Source organism: Apostichopus japonicus, chromosome 8 (assembly GCF_037975245.1).
Source record: "Apostichopus japonicus isolate 1M-3 chromosome 8, ASM3797524v1, whole genome shotgun sequence".
NCBI classification, from domain to species: Eukaryota; Metazoa; Echinodermata; class Holothuroidea; order Aspidochirotida; family Stichopodidae; genus Apostichopus; species Apostichopus japonicus.
The window spans coordinates 10,766,274-10,781,870 of record NC_092568.1 but is presented as its reverse complement, the minus strand read 5'-3'; the positions used below and the strand labels follow the sequence as shown (position 1 = coordinate 10,781,870).

At 38.8% G+C, this 15,597-nt stretch overlaps 1 protein-coding gene across 1 annotated transcript in view; it reads left to right on the top strand.

Annotated features, from left to right (window-relative positions):
• Nucleotides 1-15,597, top strand: part of LOC139971044 (glutamate receptor 1-like) — a 30,815-nt gene that overhangs the window by 4,653 nt on the left and 10,565 nt on the right. The window contains exons 2-6 of the mRNA XM_071977201.1: nucleotides 6,807-7,001; nucleotides 8,325-8,570; nucleotides 9,068-9,246; nucleotides 10,300-10,353; nucleotides 13,477-13,752. Of these exons, the coding sequence (XP_071833302.1) occupies nucleotides 6,807-7,001; nucleotides 8,325-8,570; nucleotides 9,068-9,246; nucleotides 10,300-10,353; nucleotides 13,477-13,752 (950 nt within the window). The remainder of the gene's footprint in view (nucleotides 1-6,806; nucleotides 7,002-8,324; nucleotides 8,571-9,067; nucleotides 9,247-10,299; nucleotides 10,354-13,476; nucleotides 13,753-15,597) is intronic.

Sequence of the window (15,597 nt, the reverse complement as noted above, 5' to 3'; positions counted from 1 at the left end):
AAGAAGTTCTTTCCGATCGGGCAGTCGCTTCACTTCTAATAAATGAAATTTAACATCATGATAGAGTAATGCGATAACATAACAAATCAGGGACGTATGCAATATTTAACAAAAAAGAACAAGGAGGTGTAGCCCTGGGATCGCTGAAACGCCTCCCCCCACAGATGATCGTGTCAGATAATCGGACGACTGCGACGACTCAAATGACAATCGTGTAATCATTTAAGACATTCACGTTTGTTGTTGTTGGTGTTGGTACGTGTATTTTGTCTTTTCTTGTGCCTAAGGAGTCGTTTTCTTGTTTCTAAGAATTCGAGAGAAAAAAAACCCATAATTACGCGTAGGTATTTAGTCAATTGTAAATGAGCATTTCGAACTATTAAAGATATAGTTGACAGGTGTGTATATAGACATGTTGAGCACTTCAAATTTCCAAAGAATCAATAAACATTCCTTCAGCTCCTTAGAAAAGGTGACCGAGTGTTAACAATGAGAGTTTCCCAGGGTTTCTCTTAGTCCCCATTAATACACCCTGGGCGGTTTTATCCCTTTTGCAGTGCCGGATTAGTACTCCCTGGGGCGTTGTGCCACCACATTCTCACCCCCTCCTCTCGTATCAGTGGCCTTGTTTAACATAATGCAATAAGAAGCATTAATATATGCAGACAATATTAACAATAGCACAACTGGCAAAATATAAAGTAAGGTAAGGTATTGTCAAACCTTTAAGTGGGTGATCAAACCCTCAAATGGGCGATGTTGGATCTGATTACTCGATACAAAAAATCGACATGAACTAAAGCTTAATTGTCCAAAAAAAGTCGTAAGCATTAATCAAACAAATAACAACTGACAATTTTTTTATGTTAATATTATCGCGTGATAATTTTGACTCAACCATACATATAGGCGGCCCTATTCATAAATGATGATTGCCTTAATTCCTTTATAGACTAGAAAATGTAAAATTTTTCTTAAATTTTTGTAATGAAAAAAAGGGCCCTTTTGTGTTTTACGGAATGTTTCTTTTGTTGATAAATTAATGTTATTCAGAAGGTGCCCCTTTGTTGCAGAATTACAGGGCAAAAAGTCGATACAATAGTGCCGTCTGGCTGAAGAATGGACTTTGTGGTACATAAATGCACAGAAGGTTCATTTTTGCCTGGGAGTTTTAACGTGATTTTGTTGTTTTGCGTATACTCCAACTAACCAAGGGTTCGCAGTGGAGTTATCGTATTTGGTGAGCCTATACTGACACGTTAGCTTATACCCTTGAATACGCATATACTACACTTTACAGCGACATATCTCTTGCTTTTCCTTATCCCAGACTGTGTGACAGCTCCGTTTCCGACATGAAGTTGAGGCACATATACGTGTTCAACACACTCCATCCATCTTCTTTTTCAATCCCCACCCCCACCCCCCACCCCCGCGCCCCATCACGGAGGCAGACGAGTGATATACACATAAATAGGCTATTTTTAAATATTTTCTAACTGTACAGAAGAGCATTTTCTCACCGTTTCAAAGGTTCATGAAACTGATGGGTTTATTATAAAATACTGTATACCATTCATCACCCGAACTATAAATCTTCCCCTCCCCTTTCCCCTCCCTCCCCTACCTGCCTCTCCCTCCCCCTCCCAAACACACATAGCCTATTTATCATTTAAATTTGTTGGTCCTTCCACTGGGACTAGAGTACTTCATTTCATCGCGAATACTTCATCGCGAGTTCCTGGTAATATGTTCTAAACTATTTAAAAATTGTAATGTAGCATCTCACAACCCTCACCCCCCCCCCCACACCCACTCCATCAAATTACCGGAAAGACAATACAATAAAAAAAAAACACCCGTGCAGTTGAGTTATGGAAACAAAAACAAGATATTAAGGTTATTGAGATATAGTTTCACTAAAGGCACAGTGGGAAGGCTTGCAAGTTTAAGTCTTACATTACATATCAGCGGGGAAAGGTTACAGAACAGTTCAATGGAATAAAAACAAGGTTTGACCGATGAAAGGATGAACGAAATGAAGAAGAAAGAAAAAAGTGGGTGTAACTCTTACAAATGCCATTCTTTGAGATATTGCTATACTTGAAGTTGTTACATTTCGTATATATAAGTACGACGAACTTCGGCGCTATCAAATGTGACGTCATTAATTGCATAATGACAAGAAAGAAAAGGGGGGGGGGGGAAAGAGCGAACCGTCTTGCTATACTTTTCACTGCAGTCTTTAATGTTAGATTCGACATGGTTCCAAATTTTATCGAAAGTATACAAAGCACAGATTATTGTTTATTATCATCATGATTTTGAAAAGAGAATAAGGATTGGAATTATATTATAAACAAAAATGAATATATATATATATATATATGTATATATATATATATATGTATATATATATATATATTGAATATATCTATATATATATATATATATATATATATATATATACATGACTGTAGGCTTGTTGGACACATGGGATACTACGAGACCCTCTCTAAGAATCCGTGCAGACAATACCCGACATAAATTCATAGACTGTAAATAGGTCACATATTAATGCGACCAATTAATGAGTAGAGTGCATCCAGCTATTTCGATGTTTTTTTTTCAAAAGGTCATGTCGTCAAAGAATGTGTCATCGGGAACAATCTCGGGTTTTCAAATCCATACTTTTCAAGCATATATCATCATTTTTTTTTTGTCGTTTGTTTCCATGTCTCTAACATCGATGGCGACATATGTTTTCAGTTACGGTACATCATATCGTGTACGTCTATATTCGCATTGCGAACACGTCGAAGTTAAAACAAAATGTGTATTGTTTGTACGTTTCCTTTTTTACTTTATTTTGAGCTGTCACCAAGAGTTGTATAAACTCACACAAGCCGATTCATCTATAAGAATAGGGCCTATATAAACTGGGATATACAGGCCTAAAACATAAAATATAATATATATATATATATATATATATATATATATATTTATTTATTTATTTTTATATGTAAATATATATATACGTTTGGTTGGTTAGCGTCTAGAGAATATAAATTCCATAATGGTAATATAATGCACCATGACACGCGTAGAGTAGCTATATACTAGACTGCGTATATAGCGATTCCTCATTCCACCAGCTTATCTTATCCATATATTGATGCCTTAACTTTTGTGGTGACAACATGGATTTATTTCGACGATGACAGAAAATATAGTTACTAATCATGTAGATACAGTACTAGTACTTTTCTCAATTCACTATAGGCCTACATGCTTTACTACCGGTACGTTGTGCGCGGATTTACACTATATACACTACTGTATATATATATATATATATATATATATATATATAAATATATTCCAACTCATTACGATTTTCATTTATATATATTCATTTGCCTTTGTCGTTTACCTCCATTGCATTAACATATATATATATATATATATATATATATATAACTATATATATATATATATATAACTATATATTTCAGTAAACAGAACTCCATTAGCTAGTTTATATGACCAAAACGTTTGCACGAAAACAAGACGGGAGACAAATATGGACGATTGCTGCATATTACGAGGCTAGACATATTGTATGATTCAATGCCACCCCATTATACCACAAATTCCAATGAAATCCACGGGATAATGGGTTAGTATGGTAATCAGCCTACGGCACTATACCATCAATTCAATATGCTCATTGACCTTAACCGAGAAGGGGGGAATGGGGGGAACTGCTTTATTTGAATTGTTCATCAGCTGTTTCGATTAATTTTCTTTCATCTTTTTCTTTACGATCGTACGGTACCTTAATTTAAAGCGACTTCAAAAAGAGAATTGACAATGGAAAACTAGACAATAGAACAAAGGCATAAAAAAATACTATATACAATATCAAAGAAACACGAAGAGTCGGTCTCTTTTAAGAATAACGTCACCGTCACCGTGGTACCAAGCCGTTACATAGTTTTCAAAAAACAAAAATCTTGCAGAAGGTGTACGAGCTTGGATGACATAATATCTGAGGCAAGATGATCGTTTGCACAAAATTCACAGAAAAAATGGTGCCAAAAATCAACCCTGGTGTCGATTTTCACGGTTTTATAAGTCACGCTTGACCGTCTTTGAACTCAAAGTACCAAATGGAAAGCCCAACTAAAGATGTGATTCTAATGTCTAGACATGAAAATAAAGTAGTAGACCAGTTGGATTTTGAAAGGGGGAGTGGAAAAAGGGTCGGGCGGGGGGGTGGTTATAAATTAAATATTACAAATAAGATCTTGTATATTGTATACCCCTGTACCTGCACCTGTACCTGTACCTGCACCTGTACCCATGTACCTGTACCTGCATTGTCTTTTTTTTTCATATTCTCTAAATGTTAATATACATCGTAACTTTTGCTTTTTATAATAATTTTTTTATATATTTTTATTATTGTTATACATAGTAAAACTAGAAGATTTCAAAAAAAAACATCTCCATTGTAGATTATCTCTCGGTTGAGCAAATGATGACGGGCATCGATGATGTGTTGAAAGTTTGCTCTTTATCTTTTCGCTAACTTTCAGCATAGACTGAGACAACCGATGGTGTTTACATTTTGTGCACAAATACATATATGATCAGAATGCTATAATCCAGAAGAGAAAAATATCGCAATTGGCCCCCAAATCAGGGTAAAAATGTTTGAACACTAGAGCCTTAGGGAGTGTATGGTTGGTCGTCCAGTGACAGGGGCAATGCCCAGTAGATATTACTGCAGTATTAAAATGTGCATGGAATTATTACCAAATGAGAACCGCCATGTGCCCATAATGCATCATATACGTGCTCCCGTTAATATTAAGTTCTGAAAGCACAACCAGAACATAGAAAGCCGGAATAAACCTCACGTGGAAGGTTTCACGGAGGCCCCTTGACCTTTGGCCCGTAAACTTACCTCAGTTTCCCCCCGAAGATCTGGCACCGAATGCATGCATTGAATACTCATAGTAAACTGTTTATATATATATATATATATATATATATATATATATATATATATATATATGTATATATATATATATATACTGAGAGCGTTCAAGTACCAGGTAAGGGGGGGGGGGTCATTTAATACCCAATAAATTTAGTCCTAGAAAATAAGAAGAAGAAGAAGAAGAAGAAGGAAATCGAACATATCTGTAATAATATAGAAGGCTTCCGGGACTTCGTCCTTTGACCCCCCACCCAACATGGTTCTTCCCCCCCCCCCCGGCGAACCCTTGTACCTCATCTAATAACAGTGTACCCCTCCAATCAGTCATACCCTCCTACGCCTTTCGTTATGACACTAAATATAGTGCACAAAGAGAATCGTATGTTTCATGTTTACAAAGTCGACGTAGCTGGCTTGCCTAGTAGTTCATATGTACGCATGAATACTTGTATAAACAATACGACTACAATGGTATGAGTAACAAGCAAATAGACTTTTCAATCATTCTGCAAAGTATATTTTACCTTACAAAAACAAATAAGCTGTTTTGACCTTGCTTAGTGATCTTCTTTTGTATATCATATTTACATAATTCCTTCGACGAACAAACAGATACTAAGTGGCTAAATTGCAGACCTGTCAACCTGTTTGAGCCCAAAATAGGGAGAATAACATTTTTCAGGGCCAAAAAATAGGGAGAACAGGTGGAAAATAGGAAGGTTGGTCATTTTCAACTGAAATGATATAAATACTCCTAAATAAGTATAGCCTACTTATGCAACACAGTGAGAGAATCATCCAATCAGTGTTTCTTGTTGTAGTTTACAGCAGCTCGCTTCGCTTTCTACTGGGTTTCTTTAGTAGGCTTCCATTTGAAACAGGGAACAGTGGACTCTGGGTACTGTGACTTCATGGCTAGTATGCTAGATAGAGTCCCGTCAAGCTTGAGACTTGACCGACTGTCTGTCTTGTTCTTGCGAACTACACTGAATAGCCTTTCCTGTTCAGCGTTACTGTGGGGAATTACTAAGGGAAGGGAAGGGAAGGGAAGGGAAGGGAAGGGAAGGGAAGGGAAGGGAAGGGAAGGGAAGGGAAGGGAAGGGAAGGGAAGGGAAGGGAAGGGAAGGGAAGGGAAGGGAAGGGAAGGGAAGGGAAGGGAAGGGAAGGGAAGGGAAGGGAAGGGAAGGGAAGGGAAGGGAAGGGAAGGGAAGGGAAGGGAAGGGAAGGGAAGGGAAGGGAAGGGAAGGGAAGGGAAGGGAAGGGAAGGGAAGGGAAGGGAAGGGAAGGGAAGGGAAGGGAAGGGAAGGGAAGGGAAGGGAAGGGAAGGGAAGGGAAGGGAAGGGAAGGGAAGGGAAGGGAAGGGAAGGGAAGGGAAGGGAAGGGAAGGGAAGGGAAGGGAAGGGAAGGGAAGGGAAGGGAAGGGAAGGGAAGGGAAGGGAAGGGAAGGGAAGGGAAGGGAAGGGAAGGGAAGGGAAGGGAAGGGAAGGGAAGGGAAGGGAAGGGAAGGGAAGGGAAGGGAAGGGAAGGGAAGGGAAGGGAAGGGAAGGGAAGGGAAGGGAAGGGAAGGGAAGGGAAGGGAAGGGAAGGGAAGGGAAGGGAAGGGAAGGGAAGGGAAGGGAAGGGAAGGGAAGGGAAGGGAAGGGAAGGGAAGGGAAGGGAAGGGAAGGGAAGCAGGCATGATAAGGGGTAAGTGCACTTAATAAGTATGTTAACATATTTTGGAGTAATAACTGCCATTTTAAAATTTAAATAAAAAGGTCTCTTCTGATAATAGTCTCCTTTATTTTTAATGCAGTATCTCTTTATGGCAAGAACACCGAAAAAGACGACCTCTACAAGCAGATATTGGCTGATGCTGAAACATATATAAATGATAACAGAGCTATTCAACCAATAATAAGAGCTGGTGACCAGGTCGGCGTCATACACCAAAGACTTCTAGAAGACCGAGAATTTGAAGAGCAAACCCTTTCAAAAGTCGTTTATCAGGGTGAGTTTCATTTTCATCTTCGCAAGGGGAGGGGGTGGGGGATATATCATTTTAGTTACTTCCTTTTCATGCACGCCACTTTTTTTTTAATCGCATATATACATCCGTACCCACAACGGCGTCCGTATACATGTGTGTGCATTGGGATGGGAGTCAAGCCAAGATTGGATTAAGTGGCAATCAGAAATCCTAACACCCCTTTTGATTTCATAACTCGATTTAATGGTCCACTGACTTCATGGTTGTTTTGATTTTACTCCTTCACTTTGCTCATCTAACTTAGGACTTCAGAGGTTAAACTATTGTATGAATTTGTCAAATATCCACACTGTGGATTTTTCTTCGATACCTACCGTGCATATAGCAACAAGTCAATAAATCGAGCCAAACAAAAATATACCATGACCAGATGAATTCTGCAGATGGCGATATTGGAGGTCAACTTTAGTATTAGAAGAGAACCTTCAGTTTTACACCTTATCGAAACAGGGTCTCCTGGGTAAAAAGTAAAAAAACCCTACCCCGGCATGATTCCGAGATAATCCTTAAGCCATATTTCTTACAGGAGAAAAACAAAAGTTCAACCATTATTTATTTTTTTCTTTTAACTTATATCCATCAAAGATTCAAATATTTTTTTGCAATTTATGATGTCATAATGCTACTATAAAAAAGACATTTCTCATTTTAACCTGCTTTTACTTGTCATAATTTTTTGTATGGTCAACGGATAACATAAAATCCTCCATGATATTGATGTTATAGTATTGGTAATGTCACGTATTTTTTCCAGCATTGTTTCGACAACGTTTAAAGGGTGTGAAGACTCGCGCAATAGGAAACGTCTAATGACGGTAATCTGACCTAGTTTCGAATGAGGTGTAACAGAAGTGTTAGACACCACCATCGATCCCAGAAAAAAAACATACACAGCTTGCTACCGTCGGTAATTAGACACTAGTGTACGGTCAGCACATACACCTGCGGTCAATACCCACAGCACAGTATACAAACAATACAGCGATGGACCTCTCAGGTCCAGCTAAAGATAACAAGGTATCACGTTTCATTACTGTACTGTCTGCATTTTGTAGCGACGGAAAGTTAACTTTTTTTCAGATGGCCGCACGCGGTTTGGGGCGAGTCTTCATTGCCTTTAAAAAGTATACCACAAATATTGAAACACAAATTAAACAAATGGAAAAGAAAAGAACACAGAACACATTACAATAGCTGATATCTTCCAGTATCAGGTTCGATGTCCAAGCTAATCAATTAAGAAAGATTTTGACTCCCTTTCTCTTCTCATTCTTTCCTATATAGTTTGCAACAATATACGAAGCACGGAGGCAGCAGCCGTGATTCTTCCCAATGACTTTTGTGACAATTGCGCTGACGCTGGGGCCGTTCTTGGAGAAGCTTACAGCCCCGTCATCGCACTGGACCACGCTGATGGCTCGGGGGCCTTCAAAATGAGACCAAACTTGGACGACCTGGAGGAAATGATCACTGACGTCATCAGCAACTTTAAATGGAGCACCTTCATTTTAATTTACGAAGGAGATATCGGTAATTAGGTCGTAATTATAGGTCATATTCTCTTTTTTAAGGGGGGGGGGGGGGGTAATTAAAAAATTTGGTGTGAAAAAGTCTGACATACCAATAACGGACGACCTGTCATGCATAAAAGAGATTTTAAAATATAATATGAAAACCAGTTACAGATAGTTTGATCAATTTGGAGAAAATCGTATCATTTATTTTTAAGAAAAAAATATGAATTTTGAAATCAAATTAGTTATAGATATAAAGAGATTGGAAATAACAAAATATATACTGATTGTAATGTTATCGGGAGACCATAGTCAATATGTAGACATGATTTGCCTCGTTGCATATATAATTAGCAATAAAATGTCAAGAAAAAAAAAATTGAAATTCCATAACTTTACCGTTCTGTCAAAGGTTGTTATATAGAAAAAATATATATCCCTTTATTCTCCTATATTATTTTTTTATGAATAAACCCCCAAATGATGCACCTTGCAATGCATATATTTTGACAGGTTTCGCCATGTTGGAAAGCCTGTCAGCGAAAGCGGTCACTAAAGGTTGGACAATACAAGGGTTGGAATTTGACGAAGAAGAATTTGAGGAACAAGCAGAAATGCTAAAGAAGAGGTCGATCAAAAACATATTAGTATTCTTTACGAACGAAGAACAATTGGCTGGTTTGGTCAACACGGTAAGACATCTGTTCCCACAGTTCATCTTACACTTTTTCAAGTCAATAGAAAATCAAATCAATAACAACAAAATATTGATTCGGAACATATGAACAGTTATTATAAATTATTTCGTAAGAACAGTAATCGAATCAGTGACTGACTTTACATACACACATGCACATGAATGCAGCTTCTGTGCTCTCAGCAGGGCGACAAAGCCTGGGTTGGGAGAGACGGGACGTAGGCGCACGCCCCCCTCCCCCCTCCCCCCTCAATGTTCTGAAAAACCTGAATTGTACCTAACTTCATAAATTTAGATGCGACAATATTTGTTAATGAACGAACCCTTTTTTTCATGTTTGAAATCAGAAAAAAAGTGCCTTTGAAAAAAAAGAGTCCAAAAGGGTAACTAAAAAGATGCGGTTTAAGAAATATTGAAAAAAATACTGCAATTTGTAGTGCAGAATGTTAAGCACTTCAATTTTCCAGAAGGTTTTGAGGTGAGTTTTGGTTTGTCAAATCAAACCAAAGTCACGTGTCCCACTATCCTTCAAAGTTTCCTCAATCCGCCCCCCCCCACCCCCATCCCCACATACATCTGTAAAGGAAAGTCAACAGCCACAGTACCGTAGCAAAGTTGAAAAACCGTGCAGCTGATCTATTGTACAGACACGCCTGTGAGCCAGGAATTCTAAGTTAGGGGTGGGCGGTGGTGAGGGAGGGTGGGGGGGCAACTATTTAAGGAGTAGCGCACTATTCGTGCCGGGTAACTGTGAAGGTTTTTGGACACATGGGGTGGTATAATTTGGGGTGGGAGCAGTAACCTTCATGGGAAGGGGAGAGCCTATACGTGCTCCAGTATGTGCTTGGGGTCCTGAGTATAAATTATACGTAATTCCAAGAGTGAGATGGCCATTTCCGAACTGATATTTGACATGAACATATCGAAGAAAATATCAATTTATCAATGACGATGTGACTTATTTTGGAAAGAGTTCTTTTCATTTCATTTTCTGATATAGGCAATTTCTCACGAATCTTTGACATATTTGTTTCTCTTTTCTTCTCAGGCATTTGATTTAAAAGTTCTTTCTAACGGTTGGCATTGGATGTTCGGAAACTTGGTAAATATGTTTTATATTTTCTTAATTTAACCATTTACATTACATGGACATTGCGAGGTCTATATATGTATACAACTCATTCATTCAGGCCTATGTGAACTGTCATGCTGCGTGAATACTGAATCACCTCTGGCTGATTTCGTTAAAGGGATATTTCGGTGGCTGAAGTCGATTGCTTAGCCTTATATCAAATTAGCTGAAACTGGTCTGTTTATTCAAGTCAAAACCATTGGCAGCAACCAAGGCGGAGAGGGGCATGGGGGTATTGCCCCAATCAAGGTGCTTTTACCCTAGCCCCTCCCCCTCCACCCATTCGGCTGCGGTAAAACAAAACTGAAACATAATCCTAAGCCCAGATTTCATGTATTTGGGTAATATTAGGCTTACAAACTGCTCAACTTTCTGGGGGGAACGGGGGGGGGGGGTCGGTCTGGTGGGTGGGTTATTCACACCTGGACCCCTACAGGGGATTTGAAGTACATGCCAATGACATTGGAATCTATAGAATGTATTTCTGAGCTTAAGTTAAAATAGCTACTAGAAAACCGTTTGAAAGCACTGTGGCTTCCGGGGTTTGGAATACTTTCCATAGAAATAAAATTTCTCTTTCTGACCAGTGCTTTTGTGCTTTAAAGTCGTTTTCCACGAAAAAAAGAAATATCTCAATATCCGACAACTTTCCAATCTACATGGCTGTAAGTTCTGTATTTGGGTAATGCACTCCGAGCTAATAACAGTGTATAGATTGTAATTATAAAGCAAGTTGCCGCTTTTGTTATATTTCGACACGTTGCCCAGCTATTTACTGCAAGTCGGTTTTCGAAAAGCGATCAACATCCCTCTCGATAAATGGTGAATGCACTACCCTGGCAACACGAATTTAAAATTTTGTCACATATTTAAATTTATGTAAAAATTAAAAAATTCATAAATTTTGGTTCTCCGATGAAGCGTGCCCATGTGGGTGGGAAGGGGGTGCAGGAAGTGCTCCCTATAGTTCCATTAACTTTACTTCATGTTCACTCCATACAGGTACGTTTTCTCAATCCCAAAACTAACAGCGTGGAATATGTTACACCCAAAGATAAGTGTCACATTGCATGTCATGCGCAGCGTGAAATATCCCTTTAATTTGTAATCCCTGTTTGCGTGCATTCTCCAGAGGGAGGGTGACGAGTACCACAAACAGCACTGTAAGCAAGTTTGTATTGTAGTGAAAGATGGTATACAAGACTATATGGAAGTTTCTTATGGGCTAATACAATTATCTTTAATATTACCATCATAGTTTAGCGACGGTCTTGTTTCATTGATTTCATGATGCGAGTATCGAAGGTGGGATAAAGAAAAAGGATTTCTATTTTGAGTTATAGCTGCCTATACTTTACAACCTTATGTATCCTGTATTAACGGTGGGGTAGAATACAATAAGGCAGTGGTATGCACAGATCTTCAAAGGTGGTGGGAGGGGTGGGGGGAGTGGGTCAAATTCCAGATCTCTTCCTGTCCCGACAACTGATTTAGGTAGGATAAAGGCCCGGTCACACTACAGCGATATATTATCGGAATACGGTCCGATTTTTCCGAATTTAGGCCGAAGAGTGAGGTTTGTGGTAGTGAATGTAATGAATGCAGTGGAATATTCGAATACCTACTCCAAATCTGAGGGGTTCTGGAACGGACTACATTCTGAAGTGACGTCACATCGGAAAACGATAAAAATCGGAAGAGAAATCGGATAGCTATCCGATAAAAGGAAACGGAGTCAATAACAAAAGTTAGGAAAGGGCTATTCCACATCGGAATGGCTCAACAGATAGCAAATCAGGTCCTTTATCACTGTGGCTAGAAGACACGAACGAAAAACTGGCTGTTTCGATTCCTCCGGGAAAATCGGATAGTATTCCGATGAAAAATCGGTGTAGTGTGACCGGGCCTTTATGGTATACTTTATTGAAGGGAGTCGTGACCGGAGAAGTGTTCTAAGGCAGGGGGTTCCCCCACCCCACCCCACCCTTGCCACAAGATGAATATTAAGACAAATTTTAAAGTCAATATACAGAAAGGCTTTAATTAAACATTCCCGCTGGTCTTGCACTATTTGTACATATGTCCAAGCTTTATGTCCTTGTAGAGACACCTTCTTATAGTCCCATGGCGGTATAGGTTATGCCGCCTTGCAAATCACATACTTTAGACTGCAGCAGGTGTCTGAGCTAATAAAAAAATGGCAGCTCCGTCAAAGAGTAAAGGTTCAATCAAATCTCATGAGAGGAGGAGGGATGCATGTTTTTTGTTTGTTTTATATTCTATATGGATCTCAAACTTCAAAACTAAGTTTATCTGTCCTCTGTAAAGGCTGTAGGAATAGCTATTAGGCGAAACTTTAAACCATGAACCATAAACCTTGAGCCATAACCTTTAACCTTTAACCACAAACAGGAATGGTGATTGTAGGCTGAGTAGACCATGCACAATCTTTTATTTCTCGATTTGATTTCGCCACTTCCTATCCTTGCCTGCACAATTCAATTCCTGTCGAGTAATTGTCTCATTGCATGAAGGTTTAGCTATTTGGTCGCTTTGCTATTATTATTATTTATAGCAGTTGCATGGTTTTACAACGATTTTGTCTTATCAAGATGTTCTGGGTATAGATCAAGATATTCTCGTTATAGAGCGGAGGGGGATTGGGGAAGGGGGGGGGGGGTACTCTAACGTGGACTTACAAGCTCCTCAGTATTTCAGTGTATTGTAAAACACTGGTCTCGTCGAAATCTGGCCTAAGTATTGTTACTTCCTTTAGAGTTTAGACGATAAATTGTACAAGTTTAACTCCCCGCGAATGCTTTGAAGTCATTTGGACAGTTAAAAACCCGCCATTTATATTTTTTTCTTCATAATATTAGTACGCTCAAATTTGAGGTGAATACCATGATGATCATACGCACACATGTTTGCGACAAGATAATTATTTATCTGCCCAAATTTGAGATTTGTAAAAGAGCTAAGAAGTTTCTTTCTTGTTTCCTTCCAAAGTTTTACAACTTCCATGTCATCCCACCCCCACTCATTTTTTTTAAATTACTTAACAACTTGTTTTTTTTCCATCCATATAAACAGAACCCACCGATTTCTAAAAGTTTCTTGGAGCAGAAATACCGCCACAATATGGCTTTCTTAACAAGGTTTAAAATTGTTGCTAACGACTTGCAGTACTACACCTCCATTTCCACGCCAATCAAGAGCTGGCGCTTCAGGCAGAGGGCGGCCTATGATGCGCTCGTTGCGGTCGCCATGGCAATGAATCTACATGTACAGAGAGAAGGGCGTTACCCTACGTCAGTCCCAGTCTGTGGAGAAGGTCAGAAATCAACACTGGAACCTTACCTAAAGCAGGTAAAAAAAAAAACTATATTTGATCATTTAAATGATTCTATAAACATGAATATTTCAAATGGTATAATAACTTTATATGTTTCAGTCAAACACCACGAAATATATATATATATAAAAATGTCTAACCGAAATAATAAAAGATAACAAGAAAACATATGGAACACTATCATATGCTATATGTGGCCATTTGGTCAATTACCATTACATTGCTATCCTAATACGTGTAGAATAGTATAGGTGCCGTGCTACATCGCCCGATAAAGTCGTCGATGAGATTCTCGACGCTTAAAATAGAACCAAGGATTCGTTGTTCCAACTTCCTTTGTAGTTTAGATCCAATGGTAAAGGATTATCCTCCACATCTCCCCTTCTATAGTTCTGACACAACTTCACACCATATATGATATACTGGTTTTGTAGTTTGCTGTTACTAAAACAATCACATAACATCTCGATCCATTCTTTGGTTCGCCTCAGTTCCGTAATATTCTTTAGCATCAATGTGTAAACCGAATATACCTCCGCTACTCTGATAATATTGTAGACGTCTCAAGAGCGGCAATCGACTTTTGACTAAAGCCTGGTTCTGAGTTATGCATGTAGCACAAGAAATATAGTTTAATTAGCAAAGTATAGCTGAGGAAAGTAAACATGGTTGTGCTATTTTGTGATCGATATAGTTTAAAAACAAGGACCGACCGCCCACTTTATCAAACGTAAAAAATGGGGACTAGTGAAGCGATATTCTTAGAAAACACATTTTGAAATATTTGGCAAAATCGAAATAAAGCTTCTTCATTTTTATCTTGCTTCCATGGGTGTGTATAGTTTGGTAATAAATGCTTCACTGTTTGATTGCTGAATTATGCATAATAATAATAAGCTCATATCAATAAAAAACACATTGTAATTATTGACAACGATCCCGGATTTGAGCGTCATAATTACGTCATTATATAAGTACTTAAAAACGGGAACAGTGGAAAAAAGATGGGGCTATTCTTTTACGTTGTCTAAATATTTTATGAAATACTGTTATGGCTTTTAAAAGCTTCCGTATGTAGAAAAATAGGAGAATAACAACTCATTGAGCCACGTATTCAGTGGACATGGGCTGCACACATGCCGGTCGCAGAGAGTGTCTAGCCCTCTGGCCAAAGGCAAGGATTCACGCACGCCACCTAGAACGCTTCTGGTCGACCTCTGACCAACCGACCCTCCTCGCATCCTCCCGGGTTCGTTTACGACAACAAGGGAGACATGGCACGGGATCCTAGGCCACAAAAAGCACCATACCTACAGCCGGAAAAATTATCCTCCAGTCTGTCTCGAACCCTAGCCACGGTTTACTCGGTTAGCAGTGCAAGGTCTTTCGCTTACACCGTCGCGCTAACCAACACATCAGCTAGAAAACTAACTTCAGAACTAATACTTAAAGACGAGACTGAAAAAAGAGGAAAAGTCAAAATATTATTATCTCACGTTCGTTCTTTGGTAGGACTCGAACCCTAGATACCAACTTCGTAGTCCTCTGCTCAACCCACTGAGCTATCGGACTACAATTAACCATCAAATTATTTAAATCCTACTTGGACATCAAATGAAACAAAAAAATCGTTGAAATGAAAGCAGAAAGCAATTGGTCTCTTTTAAGTTAGTATTCTTAGTGATCAGATAAAGTGAGATTCTTTACATATCAGATGAACAATAGGCTTACCCTAGGCTGCTATTATTGCTTCATTCAAGACAGTGGGACTTTAGATTGTAAAAGAACTACCCCCTTTATGAAGGACTAAAGCTCGGGTGATTTTTTTTTTTCTCATAAATTAGTTTCCTCGGATTTAA